At 37.7% G+C, this 19,420-nt stretch overlaps 1 protein-coding gene across 2 annotated transcripts in view; it reads left to right on the forward strand.

Annotated features, from left to right (window-relative positions):
• The first annotated feature begins 483 nt into the window (after positions 1-483).
• rhpn2 (rhophilin, Rho GTPase binding protein 2) overlaps positions 484-19,420 on the forward strand; it is a 47,194-nt gene continuing 28,257 nt past the window's right edge. Inside the window, exons 1-3 of one of the 2 annotated variants that reach the window (XM_057841481.1) lie at positions 484-679; positions 11,802-11,917; positions 16,641-16,769. In XM_057841481.1, coding sequence (XP_057697464.1) covers positions 614-679; positions 11,802-11,917; positions 16,641-16,769 — 311 coding nt within the window. In that variant the 5' untranslated portion in view covers positions 484-613. The remainder of the gene's footprint in view (positions 680-11,801; positions 11,918-16,640; positions 16,770-19,420) is intronic. The other variant, XM_057841471.1, reaches the window with a different exon arrangement.

Below are 19,420 nucleotides of genomic sequence, written 5' to 3' on the forward strand. Positions count from 1 at the left end.
TCTGTGTGCGGGCCAGACGTTATTGATTTTAGGACAGAGGCTGGGGGCCAGATGAAATTTGACCACGGGCCGCATTTGGCCCCCGGGCCGGACTTTGGATGTAATGGTTTTCAGGTAAGTGGAAGTAAAGTAATTTCCCTGTTAATAATTTTAAAATCAGTTAGGATATTTTCATTTAAATTATTATTTCCAGGGTAATTAGAGACAAACACAGTAATTTACAACTGTTATCTTCAGGTTTATATTAGGCCATAAATTGATTTGACCTACATCTTGCGACGCATGCGCACGGTGGTTGTAAAATTTAAAGTCGAAATATCTCCGAAGCCATTACTTTATTATAACGCGATGTCTTCCCTGTGGTCGTTTTGGGTTAAGAGTTGCCTGCCAGTTGACAAAAAAAAAAGGGTTTCGAATGTGCTGTTGACGTCATGACGCTGTCGTCAACAGTGGGCGGGGCTTACAAAGTGCATGTGTGTATGTTTGAGTGGCGAGTGTTCTTCGCAGTTCGCACACACTTGCTTTGAGGTGAGCGGGGACTCACCTGTTGAAAAAGCAGTAAGAGACCGCTTTAAACCAGATTTATCAACGTTAATCGTGGCCTTTTTACAACATGACGGACGCGCTTTTGCCAAACGGCCACAAGGACGGTAAAGGAGACGGAAAATTATTCAGAAAGGTGAGTTTTCGCCCTCTTCACTTTTTTTTTTTCAAACGGAAAACTAAAAGGTGGGTTTCTCCCCCTCACCGTGCTTTGACTTGGGAGGAAAATCCCGCTTTCGTCGGTTAAAAACGTTCGTTTAGTTACAACAAATGATTTTGTGTTCAAAAGATAAAGAGCTGTATTGAGACGGTGCGTTCAGGGACCTCAAACTTCATCTGGGATTTAAATTCTAAAACTGTACATCTTGTTTAAACTGAGAAAAATGGCTACTGCTAAATTTGAAAGGATTATCTATTTAAAAAGTAATACATGGCACCAAGAATTACTAAGGAGCATCATGAGATTCAATAGAAACCAATGCGGTGTCAGCTACAGGTGTCTCTGTGTGCTGCACTGCTTCAAGAATAGAATCATGGGTGTGGGTGTGTGGGATTGGGGGTTGTTGGGTGTGCTGTACTGATAAAATGCATGACCGGATTGGCAGGAAAAGGGAAGTGGATGGAAATTCCAGTGAAAGCTTGGTGGTCATGATTCCCAAAAGAATATATGCCCCATATATTGTTCAGTAAACCAATGAAAGAAGGATGTATGAACGGAAAGCAAGAAATGGAAAGGAAGGAAAATTTAAAGGCATGTTTAGTGATGGAGGAATGATGTAGAAATGCATGAATAATGAATCAAGCAAGAAAAGCATTGATGTTGGTTTTAATTGAAAGAAGGATGTAATGATGAGTTAATAAAAAGTGAGGGAAAGAAAGGTTTTAATTGTTGGTTTTTCAAATCTGAGATAGAACCCAACCATAGATTTAAAAAATGCATGTAACAGATTTGATCATGTTGTATGTGGATGTATTTTTTTCTTTTTTTTTTTTACCATAAATTTCATATCATTAACTCATTTGCTTTCAAAGACATACAATGTTGTTTATGATGTTCATGTACTCATCACAAAAGAACGTAAAAGTGTAGAAACAAACTTTTTATGATGAAGAATAGAAATCTCTTTTTTTTTTTTCTGTAAATTTAAGTGTTCAGCTAGCCATATCATGTGTTGTGACATGATGTTTGGTAGTGAGTGAGTTAAAATGGGAAACATAATAGTGTATGTCAGGGGTCCCCAAAGTTTTTCCTGTGAGGGCCACATAACTTTTCCCTTCTCTGTTGTAACAGAAAAAGTGTGACGATTGCAAGAGTGCCTAAATGTAAAAAAAATATTGTTTTTCAGAAAGCCACTATCAAATGACCCTTTCTGGATTCTTCACGGAACAAAAGTAAATAAAATAAAAATTATCATATAATAATAATAAACAATAATAACACTATTCATTAAATAGATAATAACCGAATAACCCTCTCTGAGTTCTTCACAGAAAAAGGCCAGGAAATAAATAACACTATTGAGGGAAAAAAAAAAAAAAATCAAAATGCTCTCTGGTATTGTTCAGGGGGCCGGACCAAATGTGGAGGCGGGCCGTATCCTGCCCGTGGGCCGTAGTTTGGAGGCCCCCCTTGTATGTGTTATGTTAAATCGATCACTTCAACAATGTGAAACTTCTAACAGTAAATTTGATGTATTACTTATAATATGATCTGTGCATTGTTGAGTTTAACAAGTGCAACGGGAACCCCCACTTACCATCCGAATTTACTCACAATTCCAGGTATACTCTAATTTTGTAGTACAAGTGTTCCCAAAGGCCACAGGTGGGAGTGTTTAAAAAATATATATTGTCAGAAAACCGCGAAAACTCGAAATGAAACTTTTAGGCACCCTCTATACATTTTAAACATTTTTCTTGTTAATAATTACATTAAATACATTTTGTAATTGCTTCATAAGAACAGTATTCACTTAGATTGGGTTGTTTAATTATAAAAAGCCTTCCAAAGTAAAACACTCTATATTTGGCTTGGCTTGGATGACTCGATTGCCTCTGCGGTTTCCACCCTTATTGTCAAACGATTACACAAGACACTTGTGACTCACAAGCAAACACACTTATCCGTACAATCAGTGGACACTACTTTAGGCTCATTCGAGTTCATTTTAGATTTCAAAATAAATGCCTATATAAGAGCTGTTTGGAGGTTATTGTTTCCCTTTTAGGGAGTTGTAAAATTTGAACTTTTGATTATGCCAAAGGCAAGGTGCTGTTGCGGAGAACAGGAGGAGCTACGTAAACAAACAAACAAACATGAGGCTGTGTTATCTGTAGGACTGCTTGTGTTGTGAAGGACACATTGTTATGTAAATTTTCTGTTTTGGAGAATACACAGTGCAGTATTGCAAGATTTGGTACTCAATCATCAATCCAAGGCCAGCAATTTTTAGTTATTTTTCTACTTTCTTATTTTTCAATATTTCAGAACATGCTCGCTCTTATGGCCTTACTGCCGGTTGTAGATTCTTTGCCATTTTCCCAGTGTTGCCATGCAAGTGTTGTGACAAGCTTGCTCCATCCCAACATTCCCCCTTTGTGTCTGTCAATCCCCTTCGGAACGCCGTCTGGATTGAGGCTCTCACGGCACTTCCTGTGTCTGTGCGAGAGTGGAGCCTGGCACCGCCGCCACCTCCTTTAGGGGAACACACACACTCGGTGTCAATGTTAGAACACCAGCATTCTCAGTGTGATGCTCTTGTTTTTCTCATTTTACAGAATTTTTGCTGTACTCAATATTGAGATAAAGGGGAAACTTTGAAAGTTTCACATTCAGGCGACTTTGCCAAGTGAATTTTTGTTCATGCGGACCTACTTACAAGTCTTATTCTGTATTCATAATTAAATACAAAAAAATAAACATAAACAATTAATTATACAAAAAGAAAATTCTTTTTGTCTCATTGGCTGGCATTGACGGTGCTAGACGTCCATTGCATTTTTACTGGGAAGGTTGACTCGAGCGCCGTCAACGGCACCAGGGCCGGAGTGGGACTCCTTTTCAGCCCGGGAATTTCATGCCTCAGACCGGCCCACTTTATATCATTTAATATAGGGATGTCCCGGTCGTATATTTTTCTACCCGTGTCACCTGATTTTGAGAATTTGCAGCTAAAGAGTCCTGATCTGATACCAATTTTTTATTTTTAATTATTTGAACAAAAGTTCCAAACATTTGCAGTACTGTATTTCCTGTTCCTCTTTTTCTGGGAGTGTTGCAGAGGATAAAAGTGTAAATTTTTGTTTCTTTTGGAAAAGCATTTGTATTTCTGGATTATTTTGTTACTTTTAAGATCTTAGAAAATACAAAAAATACATACAGCGGGGCAAATAAGTATTTAGTCAACCACCAATTGTGCAAGTTCTCCTACTTGAAAAGATTAGAGAGGCCTGTAATTGTCAACATGGGTAAACCTCAACCATGAGAGACAGAATGTGGGGAAAAAAACAGAAAATCACATCGATTTTTAAAGAATTTATTTCCAAATTAGAGTGGAAAATAAGTATTTGGTCACCTACAAACAAGCAAGATTTCTGTCTGTCAAAGAGGTCTAACTTCTTCTAACGAGGTCTAACAAGGCTCCACTCGTTACCTGTATTAATGGCACCTGTTTTAACTCATTATCGGTATAAAAGACACCTGTCCACAACCACACTCAGTCACACGCCAAACTCTACTATGACCAAGACCAAAGAGCTGTCGAAGGACACCAGAGACAAAATTGTAGACCTGCGCCAGGCTGGGAAGACTGAATCTGCAATAGGTAAAACGCTTGGTGTAAAGACATCAACATGTGGGAGCAATTATTAGAAAATGGAAGACATACAAGACGACTGATAATCTCCCTCGATCTGCGGCTCCATGCAAGATCTCACCATGTGGCGTCAAAATGATAACAGGAACGGTGAGCTAAAATCCCAGAACCACACGGAGGGAACTAGTGAATGACCTACAGAGAGCTGGGACCACAGTAACAATGGCTACTATCAGTAACACAATGCGCCGCCAGGGACTCAAATACTGCACTGCCGGACGTGTCCCCCTGCTGAAGCCAGTACACGTCCAGGCCCGTCTGCGGTTCGCTAGAGAGCATTTGGATGATCCAGAAGTGGACTGGTAGAATGTATTATGGTCAGATGGAACCAAAATAGAACTTTTTGGTAGAAACGCAGGTTCTCGTGTTCGGAGGAGAAAGAATACTGAATTGCTTCCGAAGAACACCATACCCACTGTGAAGCATGGGGGTGGAAACATCATGCTTTGGGGCTGTTTTTCTGCAAAGGGACCAGGCCGACTGATCTGTGTAAAGGAAAGAATGAATGGGGCCATGTATCGAGAGATTTTGAGTGAAAATCTCCTTCCATCAGCTAGGGCATTGAAGATGAGATGTGGCTGGGTCTTTCAGCATGACAATGATCCCAAACACACAGCCAGGGCAACAAAGGAGTGGCTTTGTAAGAAGCATTTCAAGGTCCTGGAGTGGCCTAGCCAGTCCCCAGATCTCAACCCCATAGAAAATCTGTGGAGGGAGTTGAAAGTCCATGTTGCCCAAAGACAGCCCCAAAACATCACTGCTCTAGAGGAGATCTGCATGGAGGAATTGGCCAAAATACCAGCAACAGTGTGTGAAAAGCTTGTGAAGAGTTACAGAAAACGTTAGGCCTCCGTTATTGCCAACAAAGGATACATAACAAAGTACTGAGATGAACTTTTGGTATTGACCAAATACTTATTTTCCACCATGATTTGCAAATCTTTGCTTTGTGATTTTCTGGGTTTTTTCCCACATTCTGTCTCTCATGGTTGAGGTTGACAATTGTTGACAATTACAGGCCTCTCTAATATTTTCAAGTGGGAGAACTTGCACAATTAGTGGTTGACTAAATACTTATTTGCCCCACTGTAGTTAGATGGGCTTCAATTTGGTTCACGTTTCGTCTCACCTCTGCGTGGTCTAACACAAAGGCAAGTGACCACTTCTAACAAATTTTCTTGATCGTCCATCAGGGTTGTAACCTGTTCGCCCAAACCGGTCCCACTGTAAGTGTACTGCCCAAAACAGCGCGTTTCCTTGTGCACTGCCTGACAGCTAGCTAAGATTGAATGTCCTCCAATAAAACACAAGGCTAGGTCTTTTTTCGTTTTTATATGAAGTAATTTAAGTTTTTGAAACTGTAACAGGGAAACATGCATTCATTCAACACAACTGCACAATACATGCCGGTATACAAATACCATGTAGACGCCACACTTCACTTGAGCAGTTGAGCTACAAGCTATAAGTAGCCTATAGGTTAGCTTACATACAGGATGACTTATTAACAAATTTCATTCATATAGCTTTAAACTAGGGCTGTCAAAATTATCGCGTTAATGCGCGGTAATTAATTTTTTAAATTAATCACGTTAAAATATTTGACGCAATTAACGCACATGTCCCGCTCAGAAAGTATTCTGCCTTTTGGTAAGTTTTAGAGCAAGGCTTTTTATGCTGTCCAACAGCGAACTCTTGTGGTCGCTTTGCGACATGGTTTATATTTTTCTTGCCAGTTCATTATGGCTGCACGACGTCTCGGGCTGATAATGTGCTTATATGATCCTTGGACAAGATTTGTCTGTAAGTATGGTTGTTGTAAAGAATGCACATATTATGTTAGTAAGCGAAATGTTATATTTTTTGTATGAGACTCTTTTTGTTTATGTTAAGTGAACCTGTATAGCGTGCTAAGCTAACATTGTTGCTAATGCAATGCTTGTGTACTTTTTTTTTTGTAGTTTTACGACTGTCTAAAGAGGACAATGGTTTGAGGCCATTTTATTAATAAATCAGATGAAAAAGGAAGAAGTCTAATTATTAAGGCGTCGTTCACTAGCTGTCTAGCTTTGGAAAAAGTAGACGCTTCGGAGTGAGGACAGCATAGACAGATTTAAATGACAGTAGAGTGAAATGCCCACTACAGTCCTTATGTACCGTATGTTGAACGTATATATCCATCTTGTGTCTTATCTTTCCATTCCAACAATTATTTTACAGAATATATGTATATAATTTACAGAAAAATATGGCATATTTTATAGATGGTTTGAATTGTGATTCATTGCGATTAATTACGATTCATTAATTTTTAAGCTGTAATTAACTCGATTAAAAATTTTAATCGTTTGACAGCCCTACTTTAAACACATAAACACAAATAAATGTAAAATAATTTACATATAGTTTTCAGGGCACAGACTTAACAGAACTCCGTCCTTTTTTTTTTTATTTTTTTTAATTTTTTTTTTTAAACAAAGCATTTTGATCAATACTCCATTTTTATGGCACTTTGAAGACGCCACGTGATGATGTTGATTCTAATATTCACTCACTGAACATTGCAATCCTACCTCCCTGCTCTGCACCTGTGGTGTTCTCATCACGGCTGGTGCTTGCTGCTGCATCTCCCTTGTGAGGTGCTACAAGCAAATGTTTCTACAGTTGTGTGTTGTTGTCGTATCACACAGTTTGCAAAGTTGCATTTTATCCGGAATCTTATCTTACCACTTTCATTCTAATCCTCTATCATTTGACGCCACGAGCTCGTTGTATTTAAAAAAAAAAAGGCTTTTTTTTGCAAATTTTGCCAATTCTTTTACAAGCGCTTTCCTCTTTTTGAATCTTATTTTTTAGGCTCCACCCTTGCTCTTTTTATCCATGATCCAGCACGGCACCGAACTAGTAGCACATTTGGCTCAGTGCAGACTCCAATTAGCGGGCGGAGCTGCATGTTTTTTTTTAGCCTGCGCACGTCAGGATGCGTATGAAACAAATATATATTAATATAATTTTTGTAATATAATAAAGTATGTCATTTAAAAAAAAACAAAAAACAGTACAACACTTTATAAATTATATTTCGTTTAAAAAGAATCTCATTCTTAAATTATATAAAATATAGACTATATAAAAATAATAGATTTTTATACAATAACTAGAAAATATAATTTCTGGAGAAATTGCAATGGTAACTTTGCTTTGATGGTTCGGGTCACTTCCTGTGGATTTTGAGACATCTAACACTTCCTGTAGATATTGAGTCACTTTCTGTTGATTTTAGGGCATTTCGGGTTCACTTCCTGTTCATATCGGATCACTTCCTGTTGATATGGGGGCATTTCAGGGTCATTTCCTGTTTATATCGGGTTGGAAAAAAATTGTAGGACAAGTAGCGGTTTTTGGGTGAACGGTCAAACGCAAGTGAGTCCGTGTCACATGGGAATTCCTGTTGTTTTGGTGTATGAACTGTGTCGGTGGGTTGAACGGTTTGGGCTGGGAAGAAACGCCATCGGGAAAAAAACTAAATATTATTGATGGTAGCTTTTGCATTATGTGCAAAGATACCATCAATAATACAATTACTAAAAAAATTATAGTTAATGTACCCTATATGCATACATTTTTACATTCATCGGATTTATATATATAAAAAAAAAAAAATAACGACTACACGTGTAATACAGATCAAATGTGATAGTTAAAAACGAATATAAATTATATTTACATGGATTTAAAATACAAATCTAAAAGCCACTACTTGATTTTAAGATTGCAAAATGGAATGTTTACATTCTAACTGTTACTGCATTTCTTTCTTATTCATTTCAGTTAATTTGAGAAAAAATAAGCTTTACTTCCAGAAATTGTGCTTAACGTTAGCTAAAAACCTACGGAATTGCGTTGTCACTTTGTTATTGTTCAAAAATTAGCTTTAGAAACATATCTGGTCAAACTTTAAACCCAACCCGTTCGGCCTTTGCTCGTGCACATTCTGAATGATTTACAAGCTTTTTGCTGGCTTGGAGCCGTTTGACTACAGGGAGCTACTGCGGTTCCTCTCGGAAAGATGGCACGGAGAAAAAGCCAAATCGTCAGCTTTCTCTTCCCACTGACGTCACAGCAGCTGGCCCGCCGCCGCTCGGCAGCCAGAACCTCAAATTGACAACACGTGTCCTACCGGGCCAGCCCCAAAGCAAAGCATACTTTATTCGTCCCACTAATTCTTGTAGGAAATGAACAACAACAACCAACGAGGTGTCAAAACATTTCCGAGATGTGTATTTATGAAGCAATAAAAGGCCTTATTGCTTTTATCAGCAATCTAAATTGATACTGTATCAGGACTAACTCTCGAAGTTTACTGGCCCCAAAAGTAGTGTGTACTAAATGCCATTATTTTAATTTACAACCCAAGAAAAGTGCTTGGGTCTATTTACTGGTAGGGTATATATGGCTGTTATGTTTGATTGGCGTTCGGATTATGACCAACTGCTTGGAAAATCTCCCCTGTAAGGGGTCCCTTCACAGGAAAAATTAATTGGGAAAAGATCGGACTATCCACTCGTCTCGGGGGCACTAGTGGGTCATTCTGTCTTTTCATAATGAGTTCGGTATGAATCCTCTGAATGATTGACCACTTTTGACAACAGACTGTTGGAACTGTTGTGTTGCGCCCCAATTGTTTGGGAGAAAGGCTGCACTTTGTGAACGTGCCAGCAGGGATGGGTCATGATCTTCGCGTGACCCAAAGAGGGTCCTGCCTACCAAGCTTGAGTTTGAACCTTTCAAAATAATCTTAGTATTTGATTTATAGTTGAACCTTATCCGTTGTCTAGTCCCCCAGGATTCAACAATTGTGAAATTCACTAAAATTTTTTATGTATTCTGCGGAACTCAAAGCAGGCCGCGGAATACAGGACGAGGTGCTGAATATATATTGTTTTAGGCTGCTGATTCCTGGGGTGACTAGTTATGTGTCATGGCTTATAGCTACTGATTTGTTTGAGTTTGAATACTGAAGCATAATGGTATTTTAGTTTTTTTTTTTTTAAACTAAATTGTAAATTACAATTATTTTTTTCAAAAAATATTTTAGATTTAGTTTTTTTGCAGTGGTGAATGTGTTCTTTAGAATAAAAAATCTAAATATACAAAATTTTACACTACCATGATTTTCACACTATAAGGCGCACCTGACGAAAAGCCTTCACCCCCCAAATTTGACACAAAAAGCGACATTTGTTCATAGATAAGCCGTACTGGACTATCTGCTGCAGTTGTCCTCACTGTATGATGGGATATTTACACAAAAAGATATTAACTGGTAACGTTTTGACAGCGGCATCATACGACTGTCATAAGACCAAATGAACCACCGTGAAGCTTTGAACCAAGTGGCTACAAAGCTTCATTTGGCCATCACTGCTCCTTTGGGGGAGACAGTCAACCTCTGCTGCCACCTGCTGTCAACACTGTTGTTGTCCAACATGCCTCCTAGCATGCATTGCAGCGCCATAGATGTACCGTATTGGCCCGAATATAAGACTGCCCTGATTATAAGACGACCCCCTCTTTTTCAAGACTCAAGTTTGAATAAACACCAAATTAATTTTTATACAGAAAATAATTACAGTACATCTGAAACAAATGATTATAACAACATATTTGAGAGAAAAAGCATGTTATTTTGCCTCATTCAAATCTTAATATTTTAACATTTAAATATGTAAACTAAAGTGCAATCACATTCGTAAATTAATAGCTGCTTGTTTTTGAAATGTAAATAAACCAATCTATTGAGATTAAAAAAAAAAAATTGCAATAACTACATTAACCATCAAAGTGAAGTCTAACTGTAACTGTAATCTTGAAACAAATCTGAATAAGGAAAAACACTGCAATAAAATAATGCAAACTGGTTAAACTTGAGAGTAGCTGAGATCTGTCATGACAGAACATCGCTTCAATGATTTATGGTGCCATCTAGCGTCGTGAATGGGTATAACGTCTAGACCGCGGATATAAGACGACCCCCACTTTTTCAGTCTTATTTCAATGCAAAAAACAGTCTTATATTCAGGCCAATATGGTAAATAACAATCAAAATGCATGTTCTGTGCTAATTATTACTTCAGTTACTGTTCCAGTTGTTTCATTAATTGCTATTTATGGTATTTGGTGACACTTTATCTGACATTGCCGCCATAAGACGATCATAATTATGACATGACACTGTCATGAGCATTACTGAATGCTTATAACAGATGTCATTTAGTGTTATCTGGCAATTTATCTCACTTTTGAATTGATTAAAAAGATACGAGCTGGACATAAATGTGACATAATTTGCGGGATTACACTTAAGCGTTCAGTAACGCCCATGATAATTTCGTGTCATAATTATGACGGTCTTATGACGCTGCTGTCAAATAAGGTGTTACCTATTAACCCAAATAAGTCAACAAATAAGCCGTACTGGCCCATAAGCCCCAGGATTCAAAATGAAGGGAAAAAGTAGCATCTTATAGTCTGAAAATTACAGTAATTATTACAAAATAATAATGATAACATTAAATTAAAACAAAGAAATTAAAAACAAACAAAATTACCTGCAACTTGTTTTTATTTTTACATTTTGTTTTGCTTCGAAATTCAGAAATTCATTTGTCTTATGTTAGAGTTGTATTTATGTACAATACTGTATTCTCTTTCGTCACTGACCTTAGTCCATATTTGTTTTTGTGATGGCTGAGCTTTCATTTCACAGGTGACAGGGCAAAAATAAAAATGTACAAAGTGTTCCGATTTTTTTTTTAAATTCAGTTTTACATTACTTGCTGCTCCCTGCCAGGATCATCCTCTTGGAATGTGGCTCTTATCTGATAACATACCTCCAGAACACGAAGAAATGGAACAGAATGAAGTTTACTGACCACTCCCTTCTCTTGCACACATGCACACATAGTACCGATAAGGCCGTGACATAATTAGATCAAGAGTTGCGCTGGCGTTAATGGTTAATGGGCGCGAAAGGTTCTTCTCAGGGTGTGTATAAATAGTGGGTGGCAATAATGTGACTTCCAGCTTTGAAACGGAGGAAGGATGTTGCAGGTGGTTCGGGGGAAACCCTTAAAATACTACATAACACAGACTTTGGTCTCTTTGCACACCAGCTGTGTTTTTCTTGTGTGTGTGTTCCTCTCAGGAAGGTTAATGAAACTGACAAAATATTAGAAATAACTTTATAGCCACACTTTTTCAAATTGGAGCTTTAGGTTTTTAATTTAGGCTTCAGTTCGGTTCATGTTTCGTGTCACCATTGCGTGGTCCAACACAAAGGCAAGTGACCACTTCTAATTAATTTTCTTGATCGTCCATCAGGGTTGTAACCCGTTCGCCCAAACCGGTCGAAGCAAACTGCAGAACAAGCGAGCCAATTTGAACCAACAGATCATCAAGCAAATGAGGATGCGAGCGGGAGCGGAGAATCTTCTCAAGTAAGAACTACTACAACTTTACATGAATTATAGACTTCATAATGATAATGACGGGTCAAGATGTGACCTTCACTGCGCCACGGCTTCAACTAGGGGGCCATCCCACAATCCGCTTCAGTTATTCGCAGTCGGTCGCAGGGACACATGCAGAGAGCCTAAGCCGTAAATATGTTGAAAAAGTACAAAAGCTGTACCGCATACAAACAGGAAAGATTGTCTCAGGAGTCATTTATTCGAGGATTCAAGATAATTATTATATTTTATATATATTTCACAAGATTTTCAATGTAAAAAGCTCTTTGTTGTAAGGCTGCCGCCACATTGTCTAACACAGGGGTTTTCAACCCAGTCCTCAAGGCACACTGTGGGTCCTGGTTTTTGTTCCAGCCGATCCAGCAGAGACAGTTGAACCAATGAGGCTTCTGCTAAAACAAGCCACACCTGACTGCAATCAACTGATTGCACTTGTAAAACACCAGATTGGGGAAAAAGTGTTGTCATCTTGTTTGGTAAGAATGAAATCCTGCACCCACAGTGTGCCTTAGTGGAATAGGTTGGGAACCCCTGGTCTAACAGACTAGCATCATTCATCGACATATTTATATAAAATAAATGCTAACTGCACGTTTTTGTTTTTGCTTTTAACAAAGAATCGAGACTGTTTTACGTCCATATCTATAAAGAATTCAGGGATTTAAGCATTTATTCGCAAGAATTTTCACCGGAAAATCTCTGTTTACATAAGGCAGCCGTCACATTGACTAACAGAGTAGCATCATTCTTCGACATGTTTATGTAAAATAAATGCTAACCACACGTTTTTTTTTGCTTTTAACCAAGAATCTAGACTGTTTTATGTCCATATCTATAAAGAATTCAGGGATTTAAGCCTTTATTCAAAAAAAGTTTCACCGGAAATGCTGTTTATATATGGCGGCCGCCACATTGACTGACAGACTAGCATCGTATTTCAAAATATTTACGTAAAATAAATGCTAACTGCACTTTTTTTTTTTTTTGCTTTTAACCAAGAATCGAGACTGTTTTACGTCCATATCTATAAAGAATTCAGGGATTTAAGCATTTATTCACAAGAATTTTCAACGAAAAAAGATCTTTGTTTGTGATTCCACTCGGTCAGCTTTGACGGCCACACCAACAATACAGGCCCCCTATTAATCGGCCCCGCGCCTCATGTCCCGTCAATATCATTATGAAGTCTATGCATGAATTCCGCTGGCAAAGACCACATTATATTAGTCAATTTGCATACTGTCACTTCATGTTTGTTGGACTTGCCTTCCTTCTTGAGTCATCACAAATTCTAAAAAGACAAAGCTGAGTGAGAACAGGATTCCAGGTATCAAGAATACTGAACAAGAACATACCTAGACAACAATGAAGCCACTGTACATGAACATTGCAGCCGAACCCGATACTCGACGTAACTTTGTGTACCTTTAAAAGAAATACTCGCGTTGATTGATAAATGTTCAAAATTCAAGAGAGAGTGCCCCTTGCAGCCTTCCTGTCTGGCATCTGGCATTCTTGCAGTGCTTCACATAGTCTACCCTGTCGAGGAGCATGTTATGTTTTTTTTTTTTTTCCACATAGTTGTCAGTGCTCTGTGATGCCTTTTGTACATAAAACTCGCTGTTAATTTCTTAACTGCACGCCCTATTGTTGTGTCATTGCGGCTCTCTGTGTTTCGGTGTGTGTCGATCAGCAGCAGGTGAAAACCATCTGGTCTGACCAGTTTGTCTTTATTCTTAACTTGCGTAAGGAAAAAAGACATTCATGTGTATTGTCTCAGCAGTATCGTGATTTGTGCTGACAATCAAGAATTGTTACATTTCGTAAATGTATCCTCTGCCTACTTTTTTAGCCTTTAATAGGCACCTATTATTGAGTATGTATTTGTAAACTAGTGACCTGAATATCAAAAGTGAATGAGCATTACGGAAGTAGCTAAATAGTTTGATACTAGCCTATTAGCATAATGTAGTTTTTTCAGGCAAGGATTTAGGAGGTTAACCCTTTATAGTAACTATTTTTGGCAATTTCAAAAACTTAAAGACCTGGTGTCAACATAAATGGACATCACATTTGGGGTCAATTAAGCCACAATATTACCATTTGGTATTGACCTACATAACCATAAATGTGATGTCAGCATAGGTGGACCCCAAGTCTGAATTATAATTATCGTATTTTTAAAAATTATTGTTAATCATTTTTCTCCTATTCCTAAATATTATTTATACGAATTCATAGGAATAAATAAAATTAGGGTTAGTCAATAAAATGCTAATAAAAACAAAATGAATAATATTAAAATGAATGAAAACAGAAATACGGTCTAGTTATTGCCCCCAATAGCCTTTTTAAGGTTGCCATGTTTTCCTCTTTTTTTAACTGGAGCCACAGGTAGAAAGACTTGTAGTTCTTAAAAGATAAACTTTATTATGAGTTAAAGTAATTTGGTATTGAAACCCCTCTTTATGTTTTCATTTTTATACAATTTGTTAAATTAGTTAACTAGTAAGTCGCCATTGTTGTTGACGTCGCAGGGCAGTGAAGTCACATGGTTACGCTCCCGAGCTTCTGGAGTTTGACTCTGTTTAGCCGTTTCAATTTGAACCTGACAGGAACATCAGTGATCATGACAGCACTGTCGATATTTCACAAAACGAGCAGCAAAAGCAAAATGAACAGGAAAGATGGGATGAGACAAGACGAGAGTAGGACAAAACTGGTGTTCGGCCAAAATGTGCAACACCGGTCGTCCTACAAGAGGCGAATTTGACACCAAAAGTACTACTGTGCGCTTTGTTTGTTTTGTTTAGATGCATACAGTGAGTACATACTAAAGATGCCATGAGAAAATACTTAAACGTAGTGATATCAAATAAGAATGGTTTAAATGCTTCATGTGACTAACGCGGTTAACAGATCAACAATTTGCTTTAAAGCTACCACAAGAAAACACAATGCTTAAAAGTATGAGAGGGAAACTCATGCAAAAAGTATTTTGAGGCAATGAGTAGGTAATAAGACTACAAAAAAAAAAAAACAAATAGTAAGTACTCGCCTCTTTTAACTGATGTGCGCATGTGTTGGACATCTCGCCGTGTAGGAATTGCAGAACACCGGTAGTGTTTGCTTGTGTAGTAGGTAGTCATCACCCCGAGCGTCCATTGCGCGCATAAAACATGGCGCCCTCCGTAGGTCAAAACATGTACTAAATAATAAAGATTTTTAAATCAATGGCAATATTTTACGTGTTTTATAATAACTTGGGCTGTCAAACGATTAAAATTTTTAATAGAGTTAATCACAGCTTAAAAATTAATTAATCGTGATTATTCGCAATTCAAACCATCTATAAAATATGCCATATTTTTCTGTAAATTATTGTTGGAATGGAAAGAGACAAGATGGACATATACATTCAACATACTGTACATAAGTACTGTATTTGTTTATTATAACAATAAATCAACAAGATTGCATTAACATTATTAACATTCTGTCAAAGTGATCCATAGATAAAAAGACTTGTAGTTCTGAAAAGATAAATGTTAGAATAAGTTATAGAAATTTTATATTAAAACCCCTCTTAATGTTTTAGTTTGAATAAAGTTTGTAAAATTTTCAATCAAAAAATAAACTAGCAGCTCGCCACTGTTGATGTCAATAATAATTATGGTGCTGAAACACATAAAATCAGTCGCACCCAAGCACCAGCAGAGGGCTGCAAAACACAAAAAAAACCACAAGTAACAATTGGAAATGACACTTTGCTGTCATTTTAATCTGTTTGAGCAGGGCATGTGCGTTAAATGCGTCAGATATTTTAACGTGATTAATTAAAAAAATAACGCCCGTTAATGCAATAATTTTGACAGCCCTAATAATAACATATTTTATTAAAAGAAAACAATTGTGGCTTATTAGAACCTACAAGTCTTTTAAGTCTGAAGTTTCCTTTAAACATTATTTAAGTATTAAAATATAATTTAAATTATTTTAAATATTTAACTCATTGACAGCTACTTGCAATGATAGACGTCCAATTCATTTAAACTGGGAGGCTTGGATGTGAATATTCATCTTTCAGTGCCATTGACGGTGCTAGTCGTCCAATCCATTTTGACTGGGAAAGATGGCAGAGATCATTTGTTGCCAGCCTCTCCCAGTGCCATCAATGGCAGCCAGTGAGTGTCATATAAAGGGTTAAATGGTTCAAAAAATTAAGGTTTCCAGCTGTGCTAGAGGTCTACTGAGTGACACCATTGCTTATTTTCAATCGGTCGCCATAGTTTTAGCAAAATTATGTGGGAAAACCTGATGATTCCGGCGGCTTCATTCTTAAACACGAAAACCTCTGTAATTAGAGGCTAAGCAAGGTGACGACACGACAAGCTTTGATTGACGACTGCCAAGCAGCATGCAATCCTCCCTTTGGAAAGAAAGTCAGATAACAAGGATATAGTGCATCTTATCACCATGATACACACAAAGCATCCAGAAGGTGTGTGAATACAACCTTATCTACTTTGTACAGACATGCTTCTAATTTTGGTACCTTTTGAATTGTGTGTATTGGAGGTCTACTTAGTTAACAGCTGACTTTAAGGTAGCATGACGCAGGCGTGTGGTCTGGCGGCATTACTACATATAATAACAAGGTTGCCGTTGGTGTGTTCTCGTGCGTGCACAGGGCTACGTCCAACAACAAGGTGAAGGAGATGGTCTTGCTGGAGCTGAGCTACGTCAACTCTAACCTGCAGCTCCTCATGGGCCAGCTGGAAGGACTCAACAGCTCCGTGGAGGTCTACCAGAGCAGCCAGTGAGTACTCTTCTCTGTCAGTACATACGTGCTTTCGGTGGTTAGTTTGGCTTCTTGTCAAAGACACATTAGGGAAAAACATCTGCTGCTGCTCGCGGTGAGGAACGGTCATTATTGGTCTGTGATGGCGGGCTAGCGCTGCCCCCGTGGTCATTTAAACACACGCCTGTGTGCCGAAACTAGTGGCCTGACACACGGGGTCGACAGTAAGTCAGCGCAACTGGATCATATTTGTTTGTCACTTCGCGCTTAATTTAAGCTTCGTATTTATATATTGACATAACTTAAACTCGTTGGCTGCCATTGATGCACTAGATGTCCATGGGAGCCAATGCCATAAGAGTACTTGTGCTGAGTTGTTAAGGGCCAATGTTTGTTAAATTGACACAAGAAACCTAGAAATCAGGGCTTCCCCATGATTGTTTTTGTTTGATAGATGGATTTAAATTATGTAAAAAAAAATACAGTAATGCTCAATAAGCAAAAAATTATATCATTGTGTGTCATGTAGGCCACACCTAAATTTTGATTTCCCCATGTATGTGGAAGTCAGGTCTTTATGAGATTACGTTTTTTTAAATGACCAAAAATAGCCTCTAGCCCTATAAGAGCGTACTAATCATCCGTTAATTCACATACACGTAGGGTTGGGCATCATTTGAAATTGAACGATTCCGCTTCCATGTTTCGATTCCGGTTCTGAACGATTCTCGATTCAGATTCTTTTAAGAGGCAAGGTAAAAAAAATTTTAAAAATAGGCAGGGTCAAAAAATTTCAAAGTTTATATTAATGTCTTAACCTCCCGATGATTTTTAAAATTATATGAACTTCTCACAGAGCTAGTTTTAATTTGTATATAAATATCAGTCTTATAACTTGAATGTGATTAAGTTTCTTTCCACAGCAGTGCACTTTCACATTGATGTTTATTTTTCAAAAGCTCACGGAGAAAACATTTACACATATTCTTTTGCCATACATGTATGTACCTTACCTGGGAGCTACGACGAAGCCTTAGTATAAATTCTTCTATTGATCATAATTTGAATATCTTTTAATACTGTTGATTTTAACGGAGGCGGCAATGCGCTACGTAAAATACGTAGCTGCTAATATAGGCCACATAGACTAAGAACTCTACTGTTTTAAGATGGTGGCTGTTTACTAACTCATTTTGCATCTAGTTCTATATCCATGTTATATCTACTGTAGCCCGACGCAATAATACGACTTATTCTCTTACTATTCCTTCCATCCATCCAGTCATCATCTACTGCGGGGACAGCAGAACACAGATGTAATTGTTTTACTTTCCTGGTTCTGACAGCGCAATGTCAAATACGTGGCACTCAGCTATGCACTTGGCACTCGGCACTTGTATTCCATGAAGCCGGAGGTTTTTACCGTATTTTTCGGACTATATGTCGCAGTTTTGTTATGTGTGAAATTTAGGGCTATCTATCGATTAATTGAGTAATCGGATAAAACATATATATTTTTAGGTGAAGAGCAGTTATTAATATACATGAGAAAACAAGACTTTTCATCTAATATTGAACCATTTTCAGTCAATCAATGTCTTTATTTTCGATGTACATTGTTGAAAACGGCCAACAATTGCATCTCAGTTGTAACTAGAATTAAAAAAAAAAAAAAAAAAAAAAGACTAATTCACTGCTTTCACTCAAAAAACTTTTAGATCTTATTAAAAAAAAAAAAAAAAAAGAAATATATATATATATATATATATATATATATATATATATATATATATTTCTTACCTAAAAATGCCATTACGCTTGATAACACACATCACTTAAAAGTTAGGATTTTTCCCCACGTGTTTCAATTGAATTGCTATTTGTGTCAAGCCATTTTTAAGTTCTAGTTAAGTTTTAAGTTAGTCTAAACTGTAAGTCCTGATAGGATTTTGAGTTTTTGCAGTGTTCAAAATAAATGTATGATACAGGCTGTATTGGAGCACATTAGGGACCAGTGCTACTTGGTGTTTTATCCAGCAATGACTACTGAGCTAAAATTGATAGTTAGCATTATTAAGTTTTTATTTTACACCCCATCACTCCACAACGCTGTTATGTTAAAGCCTGTATGTAAGACACGTTAGCCACGCATCGACAGTGGTCATAATTAATAGAAACCTAGCCCTCCGCAGGGCTAACGTTACGTGAGCTAGTGACAGTAACGTTAATCTTATTTATTAGCGCTTAGCGCTCTACTGCTTTAAGATGGCGGCTGTTTACTAACGCTGCTGACTCTGTCATTTCGCATCTAGTTCAACATACATGTGATCTCTATGAGACGCATCAGACGCTACCTGCTACCAACGTAGCATCGTGCGGGCTAGTTTTTACCAACGTCGGCGTCGTTTGTAGCGGCTGTCAGTTGCAGTAAGTTTTTTTTGCTTCTTCCTCTACGCACGTGACATCAGCGCGTTGTCCTGCATTAAAAGTAGTCCGAGCAAAACGTGATGCTTAGAGCTGTCAAAATAAACGATTACTCGAGGTGAATAAAATTACTCGGATCAGTTTTTAAACTCGAGTTACTCGAGTTGCTCGAGTATTCGTTTCAGCTCTAGTGAAATTATTGACATATTATTATATCATGTTATTTTGGAGTTTTGGAGTGACAC

The sequence above is a fragment of the Corythoichthys intestinalis genome, chromosome 1 (genome assembly GCF_030265065.1).
Source record: "Corythoichthys intestinalis isolate RoL2023-P3 chromosome 1, ASM3026506v1, whole genome shotgun sequence".
NCBI classification, from domain to species: domain Eukaryota; kingdom Metazoa; phylum Chordata; class Actinopteri; order Syngnathiformes; family Syngnathidae; genus Corythoichthys; species Corythoichthys intestinalis.